Source organism: Scylla paramamosain, chromosome 40 (genome assembly GCF_035594125.1).
Source record: "Scylla paramamosain isolate STU-SP2022 chromosome 40, ASM3559412v1, whole genome shotgun sequence".
Lineage (NCBI taxonomy): Eukaryota > Metazoa > Arthropoda > Malacostraca > Decapoda > Portunidae > Scylla > Scylla paramamosain.
Window position 1 is genome coordinate 14,354,104 of NC_087190.1, and position 23,974 is coordinate 14,378,077.

The window sequence follows — 23,974 nt, forward strand, 5'->3', positions numbered from 1 at the left end:
TATAAAGAAATACGAAGTTAAAAAAAAAATCATGAATATCAAATAAATAACTCACATATAATCAATAAACACGTAAGGAACAGTAAATAAACAATTAAGCCATTCATTGCAAGGGCCACAGTCAGAAAGTGAAAAAAAAAAAAAATGCTTAGTTAAATACCGAGGCTAAATAAAACAAGGAATTAGACAAATGACAAATAATTAATAAATACATAAGGAATAATGAATAAACAAAAATTAAGCCAGGAAGACTATTATAATTATTGCAAGAGAACGATATGTATGTATGTATTGTATGTAATTCGAGGTTAAAATGGCTCAAATCTGACCCAACAGCAGGCCATAAGTGAAGGTGTTCCTCAAGGCAGGGAGGGGGGGGGGGGAGCAATGAATAGGGGAGGGGCTATAAACTATTGGGGGGATATTAATTAATGACGCATCCAGTTTAGCGTGTGTGTATATTTCGCGTTGTGATAATTTAAAGGTTTTCTCGCGTTTTTATCTTTATTTATTTATTGATTTTATTTATTTATTTTATTTTTTTGGCAGGTGTTATATTTGTTGAGTGTTTTAAGTAACTGTGGCTCATTGCATCAAAACTCCATTCATTACCTTCGTGGGAAGGTTCAATTTGGCAAGGTTTTATTTCGCATTTTGGGTTTTGTAGTAAATTATGCATTTTCTCATATTTTTCTTTGCTGGTATTGTCCCTTCCACGCCATATATGACTGGAAAGTTGGGGGCGCCTTCCCCCCCCCCCACCCTCCACTGCTACGTTTTTTTTTCTTAATCAGTCAGTCAACCAATCAATGAATCCCTTCATGAATCATACCCATTTCCAGGTGTCACCCCCACCCATAGATCTCTCATTCTGTCATGTATGAACAAGTGCTAAGGGCAAGCTGAACAAGTACAAAGGGCAAGCCAGCTGTCTCTTTTAATATTCTTGCCTGAAATAACATTACAAATGAGGGTCTATTAATCATCCATTAAATAATCCATTTTTATTGCTTTCTCATTCTTCTTCCTCTGTGTATTGTTAAATTGGATGGTTATATCATTGTCCCTTCCTGTGTTTTAGTGTGCCATTACCTGTCCTCTCTTCCAGCTGATATTTAGTTTGTACTAAAATAGACTGGCATAACTTTACAATTTATACACAAATAACAACATAAACCAATAATGCATTGATATTATGCATGATAGGAGTGGACATTTCCACTCTACATCATTAATGAATGCATGATGAGACGCACACTATTACAAAGCTAATGAGTTCAATACAAACACTCAATAACAATTTCAATAACTTTATTAAAAATAGCAATCTTTATAAATCATGAAACCAACATCAAATGCACAATAATGCAAACACTTTTTACACACACACTCTTTAATGATATTTCCTAATATACAGTATAATTCCAAACAGAGAGAGAGAGAGAGAGAGAGAGAGAGAGAGAGAGAGAGAGAGAGAGAGAGAGAGAGAGAGAGAGAGAGAGAGAGAGAGAGAGAGAGAGAGAGAGAGAGAGAGAGAGAGAGAGAGAGAGAGAGAGAGAGAGAGAGAGTGATGAACTACCTGGGGTCATAAATGCAAAGTACAGGTATCAGTCAGGCAAAGCATAGTGCTTGCCTGTCTCATATGGAATGTAAAAACATGGCTTCATATCATTCCAGACCTGGGATTATGGCCAAAAGTTACCAAGCAGTGCTGAGCAAAATCCAGTAGAGTAATATTCAGTATCATTGAATTACTGACAAAGTAAAGATCATTATGTGCAATGATACTCACTACCTAGGAGCATTTCAGGTTACTACCAAGAGTCTGACCATGCTGGCAGGGATGGTTAGGCTACAACACATTACATACTTCTCCATTCAAATCAGTCAGCTGATTAAATGGTGAGTTAAACCATTTTGATCATCTAAATCATATTAAGGCATTGGATGAGACCTGGACAGCTTGGGTCAACACCATACATAGGTACTCCACTACTCTGTGGGAGACACTTGATTGTGGCAAGAGTCATCACAATACCAAACACCATCCTTGACAAAGCACAGCATGGCCCACTCATCCACAGGAACCCAGCCATCTCAAAGGAGCAAAGTAATGCTGCCCAGTGTCACTCCTCATCACTTTTAGGGAATAAGAAGTAGATCCCACCCCAGCACCATCTTTACATAGAATATAATACAGAGGATAGAGAAGGAATACAAACAGGGCACATGGTATGGTATAGAACACCAACCCTCACTTTTGGAAAACCCCAGCCACTCAGTAGGAGACTGAGTGGCTGGAATACATGGAATACAAAGTGCATGGAATACAGTAGTATTCCATGCAGTTTTTAATACATATAATATATTATAGTGAAAGGAACATATTTATATAACATATATATAAGGACGCTGCTTATCTTCTCGAGCTGCTGAAGGTCATGATCTGCTTCCTTTTCCTGCACCAGCTTTGATATCAAATCCTGCAGGAAACAACTGTGTTAATTCACATTTTGAATAAATCTAATAGATGAAATTTCACTTACAACACCTTATGTGTCTCTGGTGACTCATGGAGGACAGATACATCACCTGAGAGTAAATGGTCAGTGAAGAAGTTGACCCTTGATCCTGGCTAATCACATTAAGTACATTAAACACTCCTGTTAACTAATAAATGAGGGATAGATTTCTCTGGAAGGTTACATTACACTACTTCCCTGGCATTTGAAAACATTTTGCTCTACATGAACTCATATGGAAGCTTTACTGCAACATTAAATCTCAGCTAGATGCCAGATGGTGTAGCCTCCATCACAGAGCAAGGTAATGATATGAAGGCTTAGTACTTTGGTCAACACCTGAATAAGAACCGTTTGAGATGCAGCAGAGATCACTAACCTGCCAGCAATTGAATAAGAAGTGTGTGAGATGCAGCAGAGATCACTAACCTGCCAGCAATTGAATAAGAAGTGTGTGAGATGCAGCAGAAATCACTAATCTGCCATGACATGAATAAGAAGTGTGTGAGATGCAAAAGAGAGCACTAACCTGCAGAGTGGTTTTGCTTCATTTCCTCTCATTCATGATGGAGGCTGGCAAGGTCTAACTCGCGTTCTCGAGCTTGTTGCTTCATCACTCCTCGCTGCAACTGGTAGATGGTGATGTAGTCACCTGAAGAAGGATAAAATTCTTCATTAAAAGACCAAGGAAATGGCATACAGTAAACAGTAAACACTTCCTCCACTTCACTTTTACAGATGATTCAAATGAGCAAAAAACATGCACTCACCGATGGACTCTGTCTCCTCATGCACTACAGCATGCTCAAGCTGCTACTTCCTGTCACTCAGCTCAGCCACCTCCTTCATGCTGCAAGTTAACCTGCTCTCCAGGACCCTGTGAGCCTCCTGCAGTTGTTGCAGCTTCTGTTAAAGCTCAGTTCCTCCCAATCCTGTTGTTTCTCCTGATAAAACAATAAGTTTGTTTCTCTCAACTTTTCTTAATACAGCCTCAATAAACAAATCCAATAACAATGCTTTTATTTTGTTATTAATTCAAAAAATTGAGCAACAGTGAGGAAAAATTATTTGCTTTATTATTAGAGAATATAAACTTTCTTACCTTTTGGTTCAGTTATGACATCTTCAGACAACTTTTCATGAGCAAGAGATTCTCCCAGCAGTTTGTTATACTTATCCCTCTCACAGTCTAGCTGAACCTGAAGACTGCTGCACTCACTCTCCAACCTGCTAACCTCAGATGTCAGTGTAGCCACTTGACCCAGCAATTTCCCCTTGGTATCTGTACCTGGAGGTGAAAAATTGATGCAACAGAGGGCCAGACAAGAATGACCAATGGAAGTAATTAGACGTAATGTAAGAAGTGGGTATAAGACTAAGGGAAATAGAAGGGCAATGGAGAGAGGGTTAGATGCACCAGAAATGTCTGTGGAGCCAGGAAAAATTTTAACTTGTAACAGAGATAACTAAGAGCAACTGTGAATGAATAAATGTGATGTAGCCTCATCCCATGACTGGGAAAATGCAAAAGCAGCACCTCAGACACCAGGACCATGATGACTGGCAGCTCCCAAAATTAGCTGCTGGCTTTTGTACTCCTAGTCACCACAGGAGGCTCATCCACAGCTAATCCTATCAGCTGATCATCTTGGGTGAAGTAATTGTTTATCAGTCTGGCTGTTGAGTCCTGATGCAGAGATGTGTGTGTGTGTGTGTGTGTGTGTGTGTGTGTGTGTGCACTTTGGAAAGCCTCCCTCCAAGGAGAATGTCAGTTTGATATACAAATATATATTCATGTGGATGGTAGCTCACATTTAGCTTCTGAGTTCTCACATGAAGACATGCCATCCTTGTCTTTTTCCTCTGAGGGAGTGACTTTATACTCTGTGATAAGTGCATGCAGCTCACTATTCTGTCTTGTGACGTTTTTGATTTCTATCTGTGAAAGACACAAGAAGGCAGTAAGTTAACTTGTTTAACATGCCACATCATTTTATATATATTATGCCAAGTTTAAACAGGAAAGCCTCACCAGAAGCATCAACTAAAGACCAAAGTGATTAACAAATCTTTCACTTTACCACCCTTAATGACAAAAGCTGATGATGTAGCATCCCATCCATATCCTGCATTTTTACACCTTCATGATTCCATTAGATTACATTAGATTACATTAGAACAGTATGTGACCAATGACGTCTCCATTCTACATTGCCATGACAAGAATACAGGGCTTTACTGAACATAAACCAAGGACGCCTCCATTCTACATTGCCATGACAAGAATACGGGGCTTTACTGAACATAAACCAAGGACGCCTCCATTCTACATTGCCATGACAAGAATACAGGGCTTTACTGAACATAAACCAAGGACGCCTCCATTCTACATTGCCATGACAAGAATACGGGGCTTTACTGAACATAAACCAAGGACGCCTCCATTCTACATTGCCATGACAAGAATACAGGGCTTTACTGAACATAAACCAATGACGCCTCCATTCTACATTGCCATGACAAGAATACAGGGCTTTACTGAACATAAACCAAGGATTCCCTCCTCCTCTCTCTAAGGGTTAGGGTTCTCTCAACAGTTACAGCGTGGTGTGAGAGATGCAGTGCTGTCAAGGCTTTACTATTTACAGGAAGCAACACACCAATAAATAAATGTTACTTTGGAAATGAAACTGAATAATCAAAGGCTTTATATCTCATGAACTTCCCTTCTTTAATAAACTGTCTTCAAGCTGACAGACTCCAGTAGTATTGCATCTTAGGAATATTCTACAGCTGATTTCATAATAACTGCTCTCTAAAACTGACTACATGCCTCCTTCCCTGCCTCCTACAGACTCTACTCAACAATTGTTGTTATTCTGTTCATGCTGGTGTGACAGTTAACCAGTATATTAATTCCTTAGTTATGTACACTCTAGAATGGTGGTTCATTTTATCTACCAGTGATTTGAATTCCCAGCTTCTAAGTATTACATTATTATTTGTTGATTGGTACCATTTGTATGCAATCAGAGAAAGATTTCAATATAAAAACATATCCATGTTACTGTTACCTTTCAGAATGTAAACCAAAATGAAAGCTATGTAAATTCTTACTTTAGATTATGTTGTCATTTCATTGAATGATGTAATTTCTTGGTTCTTGTGCTTCTTCAAATGCAGTCCCTTGTCTGGTTTCTCTGTCAATTCTAATTTCTTATTGCTCTGTGGAAAAACAAAGTGCAAATGTTTAGGATGAACTGATTCAATAATATTGCTTTCACAATTTCAATATTGTTCACAATTTCTGCAGGAAGTTTACTCCATATATTTACTATACGATTAAAGAAAAAATGTTTGGCCTTGTGGGATTTAAAACGTTTGGGTATAATCTTGAATCCATTATTTCTTGTTAGGTAGAATGAAGGAGGAGGAGGAGGAGGAGGAGGAGGAGGAGGAGGAGGAGGAGGAGGAAAAGGAGGAGGAGGAGGAGGAGGAGGAGGAGGAGGAGGAGGAGGAGGAGGAGGAGGAGGAGGGAGAAACAAAGATAGGAGGGAAGGAAGAAAGGAAGAAAAGGGAATAAGAGAGAGAGAGAGAGAGAGAGAGAGAGAGAGAGAGAGAGAGAGAGAGAGAGAGAGAGAGAGAGAGAGAGAGAGAGAGAGAGAGAGAGAGAGAGAGAGAGAGAGAGAGAGAGAGAGAGAGAGGAGTTGGTAAGGAAAATTATTACAATGGTCCAAGGTGAAGAACAGGGACTGGAATGAGAAGTGGAAGAAGCATATAGAATTGGAAAATATAGTGAAGGAGGTAAAAGACCATTAAAAGTGAGAATGAGATCCCAAGTTACAGTAAAGTAGATCCTAGTGAGAACTGGGAAGCTGGCTGAAAATTCAGAATACAAGAATATTTGGGTAAAAAAGAGATATGAACTTGGAAGAAAGGGAAAAAGAGAAGGATCTGAGGAATGAAGCCAAGCAAAAAAAACGAGAGAAGTACAGAGACCGAGAAGCAGAAATTTTATTGGAGGGTACTAGATATGAAACTAAGGAAATGGTATATTCAGGAAAGGGAACAAGAAATGAAAGAACCACAACAGCAGACAGACAAATTGCATGTGGTGGGAGAAGTAGTATATTAAGAGTAATATATACAAAACAAACTTCATGTAAACAAATAAAATTTTCAGAAAACTTGTCACACAAAACCTTATTAACAACTCACCTTCTCCTTCTGCGGCATTTCCTTCCTTCTTATCTTTCTCCTTTCCTTCTCCATCTTCCTCCTCCTCCTCCTCCTCCTCTCCTTCCTCTTTCTTTCCACCTTCCTCCTCCTCTTGTGACTCTTAACTCTCTTCCTCCTCGTCCTCCTCTTCCCCTGTGCTTCCCTCCTCTGAAAGAAAAGACTTGTTTAAAAAGCAAGCAAATATAGTAGTAATAGTAAAAAAAAGTCAATGAAATGAAAGTTTATACACATATGAAATTAGTGAAAATTTGACACCAAACATTCTCTATCTGTAACATTACATCAGAATGACGAGAACACAAGATATGAAAAGTGAAAGGGAATGATGTATATAACAAAGAAAAACATTGTATAATGACATATGACAGGAAAATAATCTTGTATACTTGTCCCTTAAATACTTGCTTCCTTGTATATTAACTCCCAAAATGCTCATTCCTTGTACTCTCATTTTCAAAACACCTCTTCCTTATATATTGTCACTCAAACACTCCTTTCTTGTACACTTATTCCTAAATCACTCCTGTCTTCCTGTATTCTCATTCTCCAAACACTCGTGCCTCTGCACACCCAGTTCCTCAAAACATTTCTTCATTGTTTACTCATCCCGCAAACACAGCAACTTTCTTGTATACTCAGCTCTCAAAAGATGCATTTTTAAACATCCATAACTCCTTTTATTTTCATTCCCCAAACACTCCCGGCTGTGCACACTCCAGCACGTTAACACAATAACCAAGCAATACACACGACTACTGGCACCATCCAGATCTGGCCCCAGCACCCCTGCCTCCTTGCGTGCCAGCTCCAGCAATGCACGGCCACAGCGGCAGTACGCGTCACCACACTCGGGCGCCTGCTCCCCACACAGCTCCACCAGGGACTCTGTTGCCTCCTGGAGTGGTAAGGAGTGTCAGTTAAACCTGGTGTTTACTTTCACTATGATATGAAACAATTAACAACACAGAAAACAACACAACTAGGTAACATGCAACACATACCACACCTAAGCAACAGACACACCTCGAAGGCAGCGACAGCAGATTTGAAGTCCCCCACCAGGAGGTGTCGCTTGCCCCTAGAGAAACGGTCGAACGCTGCTGCACTTGCCGCACGTCCAAGGGGAGCAAGCAAACAGGCCATCATCAAACAAGTCTCGACTTTAACCATTCGTAATTTACACCATCATATATTGTGGAGTAACTTCATGTTTAGTATATCTTAACATGGAACATTATTAAGAATGTGTACATGCTTGTACTATTTGATAAATTATGTGGTCAGCTACACTTTCCACTCACACTCTCATCCATCACCAAAATTAAACTAACCCCCTATTACTTTCCTCCCACCCTCAGAATTATTAAACTAACCTCCAGTCACATTCTTCTGACACCCTCATCCCTCACTAAAAATTAATACCAACTGGCAAAATTACCAAACTAACCTCTAAATATCATCCTCCCACCATCTAGTCTCTCACTAAAATTAATCTCACCAAGCACGATTATCAAGCTAATATCCAATCACTTTCCTCTGACCCTCAAAATCCTTTCCAGCTGGTAGAATTATTAACCTATACTCCAGTCACTTCCACCCTCTCATCCCTCATTAAAATTAATCCCAGCCTTCAAAATTATTGAACTAACCTCCAGTCAAAGAAATATCACTGGTTTTGTGGGGGATATTGTCACTGCACTAAGGGATGCACACAATTTCTCGTAAGTTTTCACATTTTGCGTTCAACTGTACCGGTCTAAGTGGAGGAGTGAAAAAGTGACACCTAATGAATAGTTGCCACAAAACTTATTCTCATTACTTTTTGTTCCTTGTCATTTTTCTTTCAGGCTTTTTTCATCATCACAGCAGCTTGAAATTTTGAAAATACATGCTATTTGAGGAGGTAGCTGTACATGTGAAAAAAAAGAAGGGAAACAAACATCCATACTTGTGACTGATATGAAAAATAAACTATACATATAAATGTATATTTCACTTTTCTTTCTAGCAATTAAAAAATGTACATACGACAGTATTTCTTTCTTTTCCTCAATAAATACGACAACAGTATTTTTCCTTCCCTTCAGTACACCCAGCCTTTCCCTTAGTACATATCACAGTACTTTTCCTTTTTGCTCAGTGCATATGAGAATAATTTTCCTTTTCCTCCATGCATATGACACTACTTGCCCTTTTCCTTTTCTTTCCCTAAATAGAGAAGACAAGACAGAAATTTTCTTTCCCTCAATACACAACACTATTTTTTCTCCCACTCTCTCTCTTGTACAGAGTCAGTTTCAATGTACTGGAAGGTTATGCCTACGGGAAACTGAAGGACAACTCAAGCAACGAGTGGACGGGCACGGTAGGAGCTCTGCAGTCAGGGGAAGCTGACCTCACTGTCTCTGAATTGTCCATCACTGAGGAGAGGTTGAAAGTTGTTACCTACACCCAGCCTATCTATATCATCAGGTGAGAGATACAGGTGATGATCAAATAATATTTTAAAGATGTTGAACAAAGTGCTCCCTTAACAGATTAATTGGATCAGCAAAATGTTCAGAATATGAAATGTCAAATAATTAGATTGATCTATCTATATGCCAGGCTGGCAGTCCTATACAGGGTGGCCCAGACACTACACTATACACTCACATACAACATTGACACTGTTAATCCAAATTCTAATCTATTTATCTATATACCAGGCCAACAATCCTCCCCAAGACACCGCAGACAAATCACCACACATTCACACTCTTAACTTCATTATTATTAACGATTTAGCTGTCTATACATCAGGCTGGCAATCACACACAAAATGGCCCAAACAAGGCACCACACACACATTCACACTCTTAATATCATCTGTCAGCCCCTAGTGGAAAGGGACAATCTTGTGGCCCACCATACTACACCTCAGGAGGTCAGACACAGCATTCAGTTAACAAAAAATCACATTAACACCCACTCCCCACAGAACATAGTAACACAAAATCAGATTAACACTCACCCCAACGTCACATTCACAAGACAAGTTCTCATCCCACAGCCGTAAACTGTTTGCGGCCACCTACGAGGACCTTGCCAAGAAGATGCTTGCCTACACAACCCCAACGGACACAGCTCTGTACCGGCGCATCCCGGCTAACACGACAGGCCTCGCCAGCATCCTCTTCTTCATCGAGCGACTCCAGAGGTGCTACATACCCACGGGGGAGAAGCCTGTTAGCATGGGAGTTGCTGCTGGCTGGTACATGTTGTCAGCTCTCCTACAACAAGGTGAGGACCTGTTGAGGTGTAAGACTGGTCAGTTCAAGTGTTGGAGCATTTAGTGTTTGGTAAGACGGCTGGTACATGTTGCCAGCCCTCCTACAGCAGGGTGAGGACCTGTTGGGGTATGAGACTAAGTTGAATGCAAGGGTAGTGGTGTTTAATGTTTGATAAGATGGGAATACAGAAAGACAGTTATTAAAGGATAGATTTAAAACTGGGAAACTTTACATGATACCTGGTGTATTTTCATAATTGAGCTGATATTAACTTGAATTAGTTCTGGCATGAGCAATATAAGCAAGTGGTGTTAATATGACTGATATGGATATCAAGTAATGTATTTAATTTTATCAGTAGTTCTCTTCATATGATGATATCAACAGTTTTCTTAGTAAGATATGAGATATAAATCTTTTAGAAATGATGAGAAAAACTCTTAAATTGCATTTTCATCTCTGAAACATTTTAAAATGGTCTTTTCTACATTTTTAAATTTAAAAAGATGTGTTACTTTCAAAGATTTTAAATTGCCTTTGCATCATCCTCCATGTCTTAAAATTGCCTTTTCATGGCATCTTTCCCTCCTCCTCTTCCTCCTGCAGGCTCCAACACCTACCCAATCAGCACTGCAGCACGGGTAATCTACTGGGTTGGCTACAGTGTGTCCCTCATTGTGTACACATCATACTCTGCCACACTGGTCTCACATCTTGCTGTGGAGCAGCCTGCACCTCTGCCATTCAGCAACCTGCGGGACCTGTCTAGGCAGTCAGGCTGGGATGCTGGATGCAACAACAATGACCTCTTCCAAGTGACAGCCTCGGTGGGTCCTTGGCTTCTTGCTGTGTGAACTGATATACCATCCAGTGGTTGAGAGTTGAGGAGAGAGAGAGAGAGAGAGAGAGAGAGAGAGAGAGAGAGAGAGAGAGAGAGAGAGAGAGAGAGAGAGAGAGAGAGAGAGAGAGAGAGAGAGAGAGAGAGAGAGAGAGAGAGAGAGAGAGAGAGAGAGAGAGAGAGAGAGAGAGAGAGAGAGAGAGAGAGAGAGAGAGAGAGAGAGAGAGAGAGAGAGAGAGAGAGAGAGAGAGAGAGAGAGAGAGAGAGAGAATTTTGTTCAGTGCCAGATTTAGGAGTCCACAAAAAGACCAGCTGCCCAGGAGCCTCCACAATCTGGGGTCTCCACAATCTGAGGAGTCTCCCACATAAATATTCTGTAAGTGAAAGAAACTTAAATTAATCAAACACTAGTTTTCTATGAACTAAATATTTTTTTTATTACTATCAAAATAACCACTTGTTTCATTTACACTAAATAAATATGTTCCTTTCACTATAATATATTATATGTATTAAAAACTGCATGGAATACAGATACAAAAATATTAATATAAATATTTCAGGTAGATGGCCTCCACACTCAGGCTGCTCACAGGCCTCCACAGACACAAATCCAGCCCTTGATTTGTAAATTAATTATCTTATTTAATTATTTATTTTTCCTTTGTAAGAGGAGCACTGCCTTAGGGAGGGAGAGAGAGAAAGAGAATAATAAAAAAAAAAAAAAAAAAAAACAGATGCCATTTCTTTAAGAAATGGCATCTGTAATAATAATCTGTTATATGCCATAATAAATTATGGCATATAACATAAAATGTTATATGCCATTTGATAACAGTTTTCTATAGATCTAAGTGTAACTCAGTAAGTTTGTAACACACAATCTCCCTCTCTTAAATCCAAATTGCTTTATTATCACTGGGAGAGGCTGGGATGGACTGGGAGAGGCTGGAATGCACTGAGAGAGGCTGGGACGGACTGGGAGAGGCTGGGATGGACTGGGAGAGGCTGGAATGCACTGAGAGAGGCTGGGATGGACTGGGAGAAGCTAGGATGCACTGGGAGAGGCTGGGATGGACTGGGAGAGGCTGGAATGCACTGAGAGAGGCTGGGATGGACTGGGAGAGGCTGAAATGCACTGGGAGAGGCTGGGATGGACTGGGAGAGGCTGGGATGGACTGGGAGAGTCTAGGATGCACTGGGAGAGGCTGGGATGGACTGGGAGAGGCTGGGATGGACTGGGAGAGGCTGGAATGCACTGAGAGAGGCTGGGATGGACTGGGAGAGGCTGGGATGGACTGGGAGAGGCTGGAATGCACTGAGAGAGGCTGGGATGGACTGGGAGAGGCTAGGATGCACTGGGAGAGGCTGGGATGAAAAGGCTGGGGCTGGGGCTGAGGCTGGGGGAAAAGGTCAAGAATGTTGGGTGTATCTCCAAGACAGTCAGGAATACGAGTAGGGTGTTGCACCAATTGCTCTAGGTCATGGAGGATAGCAAAGTTGTAGGCTAGTTCACCAGGATGGTCAGTGAAGGGAGAGGAAAGCCAAAGCTGGTGGTGAACATTGAAGTCTCCAAGAATGGAGATCTCTGCAAAAGGGAAGAGGGTCAGAATGTGCTCCACTTTGGAAGTTAAGTAGTTAAAGAATTTCTTATAATCAGAGGAGTTAGGTGAGAGGTATACAGCACAGATAAATTTAGTATGAGAGTGACTCTGTAGTCGTAGCCAGATGGTGGAAAACTCAGAAGATTCAAGAGCGTGGGCACGAGAGCAGGTTAAATCATTGCGCACATAAACGCAGCATCCAGCTTTGAACTGAAAATGAGGATAGAGAAAGTAAGAGGGAACAGAAAAGGAGCTACTGTCAGTTGCCTCAGACACCTGAGTTTCAGTGAGGAAAAGAAGATGAGGTTTAGAAGAGGAGAGGTGGTGTTCTACAGATTGAAAATTAGATCTTTGACTGCGAATGTTGCAGAAGTTAATGAAGAAAAAGTTGAGGGGGGTGTCAAGACACTTAGGGTCTTTGACAGAAAGGCAGTCTGACCTGGGGACATTTATGGTCCCCTCCCCAGATGGGGACTACGAGGCTGGTGTAGGAGTCGCCACGATGATTTTAAAATTTTTGAGTGAAGGGTGTGTGTGTTATTAGGTGCTTGTAGTTTTGTGTGGAGGAAGAGAGTTGTCTTTAGAGGGCAGGCTATGACTGCCCCCTTGTGTTGTGAGACACAAAGGGAAACGTTCAGCGAGGTCACAGCTGGGTTTAATGATAAGTTCACAGCACCCCCTGAACAGTGCTTTAGACCTCACTGGTAGTAATTATCATTTAGGCAGATGTCTACTGCCTCCTCATATATATATATATATATATATATATATATATATATATATATATATATATATATATATATATATATATATATATACCCAGCCAACATTGGATAATGGGAGGCATGTGGGTGTTTTGTGGGCTACTTTATGGGTCCCATGTGGGCTACCCACATTACTGTAAAACACAGGTTGTTCTTGGAGATTTAAACTTTTTGCATTTATAAATATTCATTCACATGACAGTAAAGATTCATTTTACTAACATGCCAGTTTCTCTTAAACCAAGCAATTTACGTGTAATCTTATCTTACAAATGGCTTGAGGCATTCTCTAACCCTCTTGGAAAGTTGACAGATATAAGTAATACTGCTAATTTTCATTGAAATATTAAAAGAAAATTAAATAAATAAATAAATAAATAAAATAAATAAATAAATAAATAAATAAAAATCTTTTGGTTCAGTGATGTTCCTCATTTTTTGTCCAAGGTTCTAACCATACCTAAACTAACTTAACAACACCAAAACTAACCTAACCATACCTGCTGTAACCTAACCATACCTAAACTAACTTGACCACACCAAAACTAACCTAACCATACCTGCTGTAATCTAACCATACCTAAACTAACTTAACCACATCCAAACCTAACTACACCCAAACTAACCTAACTGTACTTGCTGTAACCTAACCATACCCAAAACTAACCTAACTACACCCAACCATATCAAACCTAACCTAACCATACCTAAACTCAAGGCAAGGTATGGCGTGTCTAGCCAGTGGTAGCCATAATTATTTCCTATTTTCATCAATAAGAAAAGGCATTGAATTCAATTTAAAAAAAACCTTTCAATTATTGTTAAAGGTTTGTAGAAAAGAATATATCAAGAGCTAGTGTTATTTCATAAGATAGGTAATGAAATACTGGCACATTAATAAAAGTGATATCAAGCCTCAATATACTGACATACGGTAATAACAGTGTAGTACCATCACAATCACCAGCACCACCACCTTACCATTTATATCACTAGACAACCACCTCTACACCGTACGTAATGTACTTTCCACATATAATGCATACCTTTGGGCAAATTGGTGTCAGCGGAGCATTGAATGAATGCCTCTTGGCACTTGCTGGGAGACTGGATGCCTTGGTAATCTGCAGGGATCACCACTTTTTAACACAGGCTAACTTCTTACTTTACACGTTATGGAAGGCATCAAGTATGGCTTCAAGCATTTTAAAGTATTCACAACATTGTCGAGTGCAATTTAAGATACCTTACTTCTGAACTGGTGTGAACCGCCAACGTACTGTTTACAGCACCCGCTGGGTTAAAACGTATGTTCACTTTTTAAATCTCTGAATTAAAGTATATTGCATTTTCAAGTTCAAAAATTAAAAAATATTATTGCATAAAAATAATGCACTTTTCTTTCTCTTTCCACAAGTTACCTCCAACAGATTATTAAAGGTAGGTGGAAATTTTATTTAGAGCATGATGAACCCAGCCGTTAGCAGGAAGGCGGCACAACAACGTCAGCGGCGCACCTACAGAGTGAGAAGAGATATTTTCGCTGAGTACGACGATGCTGAGTTACTGAAAAGATTCAGATTGGACCGTGCTGGTATTGTTGCAGTGACTGATATAGTGAGAGACAAGCTGCAAAGTAAAACTGAAAGAAATAGAGCCTTGACCCCTGAGATGGTGGCCATCACATTACGATATTTAGCCACAGGAAAAATGCAACAGTGCAGTTGTGATGATTTTGGAACAACGCAGCCCACTATCAGCCGTGCAATATCACAGACAATTGATGCACTGGCTGACCCAGAAGTAATCTGCCAGTTCGTGGCTTTCCCTCACACCCAGCGTGAAGTGCAGCAAAAACAGGCAGAGTTCATGCAAGTAACTCAGTTTCCCGGTGTTGTGGGAGTGATTGATGGTACTCATATAAGAATTGTGTCTCCTCATGTCGATGAACATGTATATGTGAACAGGAAACGCTATCACAGCATAAATGTGCAAGTAGTATTTGATGCTCACTATAAGATTCTTGACATTGTGGCAAGGTGGCCTGGCTCAGTCAACGATGCAAGAATACTAGATAAGTCAGCACTCAAACTGATGTTTGAGGAACAACATGTACCTGCAGGATGCTATACCTTCCCGGGGACAGTGGCTATCCCTGTAAGCAGTGGCTCCTCACTCCTTACCTTCGCCCTCAAACTGTTGCACAAGCTAATTATAACAGGTGGGTTTATTTGTAAATAGTGTTCTGTTAGGTTTAGATATGCTTTGAACGAATCTAGTAGCTTTCTCCCCAGGGCCGCCCTCCCGCGTGTGCCCGCAGCCCCTACAAGAACCGGTCCCTGCCCCCCTTTGGGCACGCTCTCCTCCCAAGGCTAAGTCCCCGGGGCGTGGCCGCCCAAACTAACCCCCCTCCTCCCAACAGTTCCAGTACCTTACGATGCAGCCGAGGGGACTGACGCCACCACCACCACTGCCACCACCGCCACAACAAGGGTTATTCAAATGGGGAACATGCTTCAGGTGTTGCCCCAAGATGCCTCAGCCCCGCAGCCCCACTTCCCCATGATAGTGCAGGCAGGGAATGTCATACAGGTGAGAGAGAGAGAGAGAGAGAGAGAGAGAGAGAGAGAGAGAGAAAGTTTTTTACATACAGAAAGGAGAGACAGAGATAGAAAATCAATCTTACTACTACTACTACTACTACTACTACTACTACTACTACTTCTGAGCACCTCCTTCCTCTCAGGTTGTTCCAGCTGACAACACGCAGGTATTAGGGGCAGAAGTCGTTGGAGTTGGTCGGGTCATGCAAGTGGTCGGAGTCCCAGGCTTTCCCCCGACCCCAGCCCCAGACCCCTGCCCCAGCCACCCCTCTCCCTGTGACCCCTGCCCAGTCATCCCTCACCCCCTCCTGCCCCCCTGCGGTGCTGCCAGCGGGGGTGATGGGAGGTGGAGGTGGGCCACACACACCTGGGTTAGCTGTGGCTTGGCTTATCTCCCTCCTCAGCAGGTGAGAGAGAGAGAGAGTGTATATACATCTGTTGTTATTGTATTTATTTGTCTATATTTTCCTTACAGAGTGATTGATTGATTAAATGATATATATTGGTGTTAATATATACAGACAGACTGGTATATAGACATTCTGATATGTGATGGCCAGTCCATGGAGCACAAGGTCTTTGTGGACTAATGAATATTTTACACTAAGGTTTAAGACCAGTGTTTTATTCAGCTCTCATGAAAAAAAAAGAAAAAGACAGTACATAATTATTTAGTAAGTAATTCATAACTTTAACCCAATCAAATTATAGATACATGCAAAAAAGAATTATATCAATAACAAAAGTAAATAATAATAATAATAATAATAATAACTATTACAAATTACAAACAATTACATATGTTTATAATAGTAGAGCTGATTACAATTTGAAAACTAATAAATACAATGAATAATTACTTGTTAAGTGTTGTTTTATCAGTAATTTAAAGGAATGTAATGGTTTGTTTTTAACTGTGTCCGAGAGCCGGGTCCAGTGCTTGGTTCCTCGTGAGACGACACTCTGTTGGGCACGGGAGGTTCAGCAGAAGGGTGTCCTCAAGTTACCTGTCTGTCTTAACTGAATATCATGAGCCCGTGTCTCTTGTGTTTGTATTAAGAGCTTTGTATACAAACGCCAAGGTCTGGAATACAGTAATGTCTCCAGTTTCTAGGAGTTTAAGATCCACTGCTATGTTCGGACTTGTTACTGTTTGTCTTATTCCAAATTAGCTTTTTTGGGGCAAGAAATAATTTATGAGTGTAGGTTGCACTAGGAGAAAGAGAGAGAGAGAGAGAGAGAGAGAGAGAGAGAGAGAGAGAGAGAGAGAGAGAGAGAGAGAGAGAGAGAGAGAGAGAGAGAATGTTTGATATTATTATTATTATTATTATTATTATTATTATTATTATTATTATTATTATTATTATTATTATTATTATTATTATTATTACTGCTACATATTTCTCTCTCTCTCTCTCTCTCTCTCTCTCTCTCTCTCTCTCTCTCTCTCTCTCTCTCTCTCTCTCTCTCTCTCTCTCTCTCTCTCTCTCTCTCTCTTACAATAATAGTTTTACCCTTCTCTCTCATCCTCTCTCCCACTTCCACTCACTCACTCTCTCCCTCCTTTTGCAGCAAATCCCGAGGATCAACGAGGACATGGTGGACCCAGAGATTGCAGCAGCAGCGAGAGAGAGAGAGAGAAGCAAGAGAGGAGGGAGAGGAAGGAGAGGAGGAGGAGAGAGAGGGAGGCCAGGAGGGAGGCACGTCAGAGAGAGAGGGAGAGGAAGAGGTTGATTCTGTTACAACAACAACTGCAACAACAACAACAGTTAGTCAGTGAGGAGGGGGAGGGGCCGTCCTCTGATGCTGAGGATGAGGTATTGTTCAGGGTAAGTAGTAGTAGTAATGCATCATTTTTAAACTTTCCGAGATAATCTTATTTCAACAGGTAGAGATGAAAAAGTCCTCTAACTGACAAAAAAAAACATTATCTATTTATTTTGTTATGTAGGCCAGCCAGCCGTGGGGGGGACAAAACTTCAATAAAAGAGACTCTCTGAGGTGTGGCTCCCCAAAATAGAATTGCAAATGGTAGCCAGAATTTACATGAATACTGGAGGGTGCTGTCAGGCCAAACCAGCTCCCCATCTGTGCCTATGCAGTGTCTGGCCAGCCACTAGTGTGTTTTGGGGGCTCAGACCAGCAGATTCCCACTGTTTATTCACTGTTTGTGTTGATGCAGTGTCTGGCCAGCCACTTGTGTGTTTTGGGGGCTCAGACCAGCAGATTCCCAGTGTTTATTCACTGTTTGTGTTGATGCAGTGTCTGGCCAGCCACTTGTGTGTTTTGGGGGCTCAGACCAGCAGATTCCCAGTGTTTATTCACTGTTTGTGTTGATTTAGTGTTTGGCCAGCCACTTGTGTGTTTTGGGGGCTCAGACCAGCAGATTCCCACTGTTTATTCACTGTTTGTGTTGATCTAGTGTTTGGCCAGCCACTTGTGTGTATGTAGGGGACTCAGACCAGCAGATTCCCACTGTTTATCCACTGTTTGTGTTGATGCAGTGTTTGGCCAGCCACTTGTGTGTTTTGGGGGCTCAGACCAGCAGATTCCTACTATTTATCCACTGTTTGTGTTGATCTAGTGTTTGGCCAGCCACTTGTGTCTATGTAGGGGATTCAGACCAGCAGATTCCCACTGTTTATCCACTGTTTGTGTTGATCTAGTGTTTGGCCAGCCAGTTGTGTGTTTTGGGGGCTCAGACCAGCAGATTCCCACTGTTTATTCACTGTTTGTGTTGATCTAGTGTTTGGCCAGCCACTTGTGTGTTTTGGGGGCTCAGACCAGCAGATTCTCACTGTTTATTCACTGTTTGTGTTGATCTAGTGTTTGGCCAGCCACTTGTGTGTATGTAGGGGACTCAGACCAGCAGATTCCCACTGTTTATCCATTGTTTGTGTTGATGCAGTGTTTAGCCAGCCACTTGTGTGTATGTAGGGGACTCAGACCAGCAGATTCCCACTGTTTATCCACTGTTTGTGTTGATGCAGTGTTTGGCCAGCCACTTGTGTGTATGTAGGGGACTCAGACCAGCAGATTCCCACTGTTTATTCACTGTTCGTGTTGATGCAGTATTTGGCCAGCCACTTGTGTGTATGTAGCGGACTCAGACCAGCAGATTCCCACTGTTTATCCACTGTTTGTGTTGATGCAGTGTTTGGCCAGCCACTTGTGTGTTTTGGGGGCTCAGACCAGCAGATTCCTACTATTTATCCACTGTTTGTGTTGATCTAGTGTTTGGCCAGCCACTTGTGTTTATGTAGGGGATTCAGACCAACAGATTCCCACTGTTTATCCACTGTTTGTGTTGATCTAGTGTTTGGCCAGCCAGTTGTGTGTTTTGGGGGCTCAGACCAGCAGATTCCCACTGTTTATTCACTGTTTGTGTTGATCTAGTGTTTGGCCAGCCACTTGTGTGTTTTGGGGGCTCAGACCAGCAGATTCTCACTGTTTATTCACTGTTTGTGTTGATCTAGTGTTTGGCCAGCCACTTGTGTGTATGTAGGGGACTCAGACCAGCAGATTCCCACTGTTTATCCATTGTTTGTGTTGATGCAGTGTTTAGCCAGCCACTTGTGTGTATGTAGGGGACTCAGACCAGCAGATTCCCACTGTTTATCCACTGTTTGTGTTGATGCAGTGTTTGGCCAGCCACTTGTGTGTATGTAGGGGACTCAGACCAGCAGATTCCCACTGTTTATTCACTGTTTGTGTTGATGCAGTATTTGGCCAGCCACTTGTGTGTATGTAGCGGACTCAGACCAGCAGATTCCCACTGTTTATCCACTGTTTGTGTTGATGCAGTGTTTGGCCAGCCACTTGTGTGTTTTGGGGGCTCAGACCAGCAGATTCCTACTATTTATCCACTGTTTGTGTTGATCTAGTGTTTGGCCAGCCACTTGTGTTTATGTAGGGGACTCAGACCAGCAGATTCCCACTGTTTATCCACTGTTTGTGTTGATCTAGTGTTTGGCCAGCCATTTGTGTGTTTTGGGGGCTCAGACCAGCAGATTCCCACTGTTTATTCACTGTTTGTGTTGATCTAGTGTTTGGCCAGCCACTAGTGTGTTTTGGGGGCTCAGACCAGCAGATTCTCACTGTTTATTCACTGTTTGTGTTGATCTAGTGTTTGGCCAGCCACTTGTGTGTATGTAGGGGACTCAGACCAGCAGATTCCCACTGTTTATTCACTGTTTGTGTTGATGCAGTATTTGGCCAGCCACTTGTGTGTATGTAGCGGACTCAGACCAGCAGATTCCCACTGTTTATCCACTGTTTGTGTTGATGCAGTGTTTGGCCAGCCACTTGTGTGTTTTGGGGGCTCAGACCAGCAGATTCCTACTATTTATCCACTGTTTGTGTTGATCTAGTGTTTGGCCAGCCACTTGTGTTTATGTAGGGGACTCAGACCAGCAGATTCCCACTGTTTATCCACTGTTTGTGTTGATCTAGTGTTTGGCCAGCCACTTGTGTGTATGTAGGGGACTCAGACCAGCAGATTCCCACTGTTTATTCACTGTTTGTGTTGATCTAGTGTTTGGCCAGCCACTTGTGTGTATGTAGGGGACTCAGACCAGCAGATTCCCACTGTTTATCCATTGTTTGTGTTGATGCAGTGTTTGGCCAGCCACTTGTGTGTATGTAGGGGACTCAGACCAGCAGATTCCCACTGTTTATCCACTGTTTGTGTTGATGCAGTGTTTGGCCAGCCACTTGTGTGTATGTAGGGGACTCAGACCAGCAGATTCCCACTGTTTATTCACTGTTTGTGTTGATGCAGTGTTTGGCCAGCCACTTGTGTGTATGTAGGGGACTCAGACCAGCAGATTCCCACTGTTTATCCACTGTTTGTGTTGATGCAGTGTTTGGCCAACCACTTGTGTGTTTTGGGGGCTCAGACCAGCAGATTCCTACTATTTATCCACTGTTTGTGTTGATCTAGTGTTTGGCCAGCCACTTGTGTTTATGTAGGGGACTCAGACCAGCAGATTCCCACTGTTTATCCACTGTTTGAGTTGATCTAGTGTTTGGCCAGCCACTTGTGTGTTTTGGGGGCTCAGACCAGCAGATTCCCACTGTTTATTCACTGTTTGTGTTGATCTAGTGTTTGGCCAGCCACTAGTGTGTTTTGGGGGCTCAGACCAGCAGATTCTCACTGTTTATTCACTGTTTGTGTTGATGCAGTGTTTGGCCAGCCACTTGTGTGTATGTAGGGGACTCAGACCAGCAGATTCCCACTGTTTATCCATTGTTTGTGTTGATGCAGTGTTTGGCCAGCCACTTGTGTGTATGTAGGGGACTGAGACAAGTTTATTTAATGTTCAGTGACCCATTTGCAGGCACAGGGGTGTTGAGGAGCTGGGTGTGCAGGAGACAGACAATTACAAAGGTTTACAGTTCAAATGCTACATGTATCTTCAAAATACAGATAATAAGTAGATAAATATTGAAATTAATATAAAATACCATTCTTTGTTTAACACTTAACCAAACTTAACCAACATACACACACACGCTAACTCAGACAGTTCCCTAACTACCTTACCATCCCGCAGGAGGCCATGTCGGAGGTGCCGGTGGTGGGGTCGCCAGTTCCGGAGTACGAGGTGGAGGAGGAAAAGGAAGAGGAGGACGAGGAGGAGGCACGGATAAGGAAGAAGAAAAGATTATTACCTGTAGCCCTCCCTCCAGCTGATAAGGGGATATTAAGGAGCCCTTCCTACAGGTGTGTCTGTCTACCTGTGTGTCTCTTTCTATCTCTCCTTTTCATTTTTCCAGTTTCCCATTATTTTCTCCACCCTCTCACTGTCTTTTCTCAGCCTCTCACAACCTGTCACACCCTCTCCCAGCTATTCACAGCCACTCACAGCCTCTCTCTCTCACTCTATCTCATTCCCAGTGTATCCAGACCATTCCAGACTTACCCCAAACTGTCCCCAAGACTTCCAGTCCATCCCAACTTCTCACAGCCTCTTCCAGCCTTTCACAGTCTCTCTCTCTCTCTCTCTCTCTCTCTCTCTCTCTCTCTCTCTCTCTCTCTCTCTCTCTCTCTCTCTCTCTCTCTCTCTCTCTCTCTCTCTCTCTCTCTCTCTCTCTCTCTCTCTCTCTCTCTCTCTCTCTCTCTCTCTCTCTCTCTCTCTCTCTCTCTCTCTCTCTCTCTCTCTCTCTCTCTCTCTCTCTCTCTCTCTCTCTCTCTCTCTCTCTCTCTCTCTCTCATTCCCAATGTATCCAGACCATCCCAGACTCACCCCAAACCATCTCCAAGACTCCCCTTCTCTCTTCCTCTCCTCTCCCTCTCTCTCCCTCCCCTCTCTCACTCTCCTAACTCTCCCCAGGAGAGGCCCCAGTGGTGAGCAGATGGTGATGCTGGAGATGATACTGGCATATTGAGTATTATAATTAGCCATAAACACTTGCTTGCTTACTTTCATGTCTACACAGGTTCGTTCGATGCAAGGAGTTGGCACAGGAGGCGTCCGAGGCTGTGTAGAGCGGCCGTCTGAACCTGGTGCCACAGCTTACTATGTTCAACAGGTGCGTGCGTGTGTGTGTGTGTGTGTGTGTGTGTGTGTGTGTGTGTGTGTGTGTGTGTGTGTGTGTGTGTGTTTTGTGTGGTCATTTCACTATCTATCTATCTGTTTAGTTTGTCTCCATCTGTCTGTCTTTCTGTCATTGGTCTGTCTGTCTGTCTGTGTATTGCAATGATTTTTCAGTTATGTATTTTATTTTTTATTCTTGTGTACTTGTGTCTGTCTGTATGTATGTATGTATCAGTCAGTGAGTCAGTCAGTCAGTCACTCAGTTAGTCAGTTAGTCAGTCATTCAGTCAGTCAGTTAGTCAGTCATTCAGTCAGTTAGTGAGTTAGTCAGTTAGTCAGTCTGTCAGTCACTCACACAGTGTTAATCCTCCTCTTCCTCCTCCTCCTCCTCCTCCTCCTCCTCCTCCTCCTCCTCCTCCTCCTCCTCCTCCTCCTCCTCCTCCTCCTCCTCCTCCTCCTCCTCCTCCTCCTCCTCCTCCTCCTCCTCCTCCTCCTCCTCCTCCTCCTCCTCCTCCTCCTCCTCCTCCTCCTCCTCCTGTTCCCCACCACCCCTGCCGAGAGGTGAGTGTATGTACGTGTGTGTGTGTGTGTGTGTGTGTGTGTGTGTGTGTAGTAATAATAGTAATGCTATGTACATATATAAATACTGTTAATATTATTGATAAAAAATATTGATGATGATGATGATGATGATTCAGTGGTGATTATGAAAATGTGCATTACAATAGTGTGTGTGTGTGTGTGTGTGTGTGTGTGTGTGTGTGTGTGTGTGTGTGTGTGTGTGTGTGTGAGGAATAATTGAATAATTGAATAATTGATGCTCTCTCCTTTGCTATTCATTATATACATGGACAGATGCCTGAAGGAAGTGTGTGTAAGGGAGGATAAAGAGATCATGCTGGCCTATGCAGACGATGTCGCTGTCGTGACAGGAAGCCAACAAGATCTTCAAGAGGCCATGACAAGATGGAATGATGTTTTAAATAGGGAAGGAATGAGAATGAACAAACAAAAAACTTATTTACTAGTGGACAAGCAACAAGTGATGGTGTGGCTCTGAGCCACTGTAGTAGGGATGTTATGGTTTAAGTGTAGGAAGTTGCAAATGCTCACCTAATAATTGCACCTTAGTAGAAAAACACAAACAGGAAGTTTATGCAAGTTTTTATCCTTATATAAAATGTTGTATTGCATCAAACCTCCATACATTACTGTCTCTATCCAGTATGAGACCGGTGTTCAGGAAGCACAAGCATGTGCTGAATAACAAGAAGCCGGCATTGGTGAAGGTGACAACATTTCATCTATTTATACATACTTTTTATTATTAAAGCTTATCTTATAATTATTTCTGAAGAGATTGACTAATTTTTGTAGTATTTATGACTTAGAACTATGATAAAGCTATGAATTGATATAATTCCTGATTTGTTTTATCTTTTCATTATCCTTCCTTTGTTAATTGAGCATTTTATATTACTTAGCTTAAAAATGCAAGAACGGTTCAGAAGTATCCAACCTTGGGCTAAGGGCCAAAATTATGGTATCATTCAAAATGTCCTTCAAAGAAAGCCCTCTGTAATCCAACACACT

General features: G+C 42.0%; 2 protein-coding genes across 2 annotated transcripts; both read left to right on the plus strand.

Annotated features, from left to right (window-relative positions):
* Nucleotides 1–7,768: 7,768 nt before the first annotated feature.
* LOC135092538 (glutamate receptor 4-like) lies at nucleotides 7,769–11,049 on the plus strand. Its single transcript, XM_063991136.1, has 2 exons — nucleotides 7,769–10,043; nucleotides 10,640–11,049. Exons 1-2 carry the CDS (start codon nucleotides 9,857–9,859, stop codon nucleotides 10,885–10,887), a joined length of 435 nt encoding a protein of 144 aa, XP_063847206.1. The 5' UTR covers nucleotides 7,769–9,856; the 3' UTR covers nucleotides 10,888–11,049.
* Nucleotides 11,050–14,685: 3,636 nt separating this feature from the next.
* Nucleotides 14,686–23,813, plus strand: LOC135092537 (uncharacterized). Its single transcript, XM_063991135.1, has 7 exons — nucleotides 14,686–15,460; nucleotides 15,662–15,831; nucleotides 15,986–16,249; nucleotides 17,415–17,671; nucleotides 21,398–21,567; nucleotides 22,284–22,376; nucleotides 23,237–23,813. The coding sequence occupies exons 1-4, from the start codon at nucleotides 14,704–14,706 to the stop codon at nucleotides 17,574–17,576; spliced, it is 1,353 nt and encodes a 450-aa protein (XP_063847205.1). The 5' UTR covers nucleotides 14,686–14,703; the 3' UTR covers nucleotides 17,577–17,671; nucleotides 21,398–21,567; nucleotides 22,284–22,376; nucleotides 23,237–23,813.
* The last annotated feature ends 161 nt before the right edge of the window (nucleotides 23,814–23,974 follow it).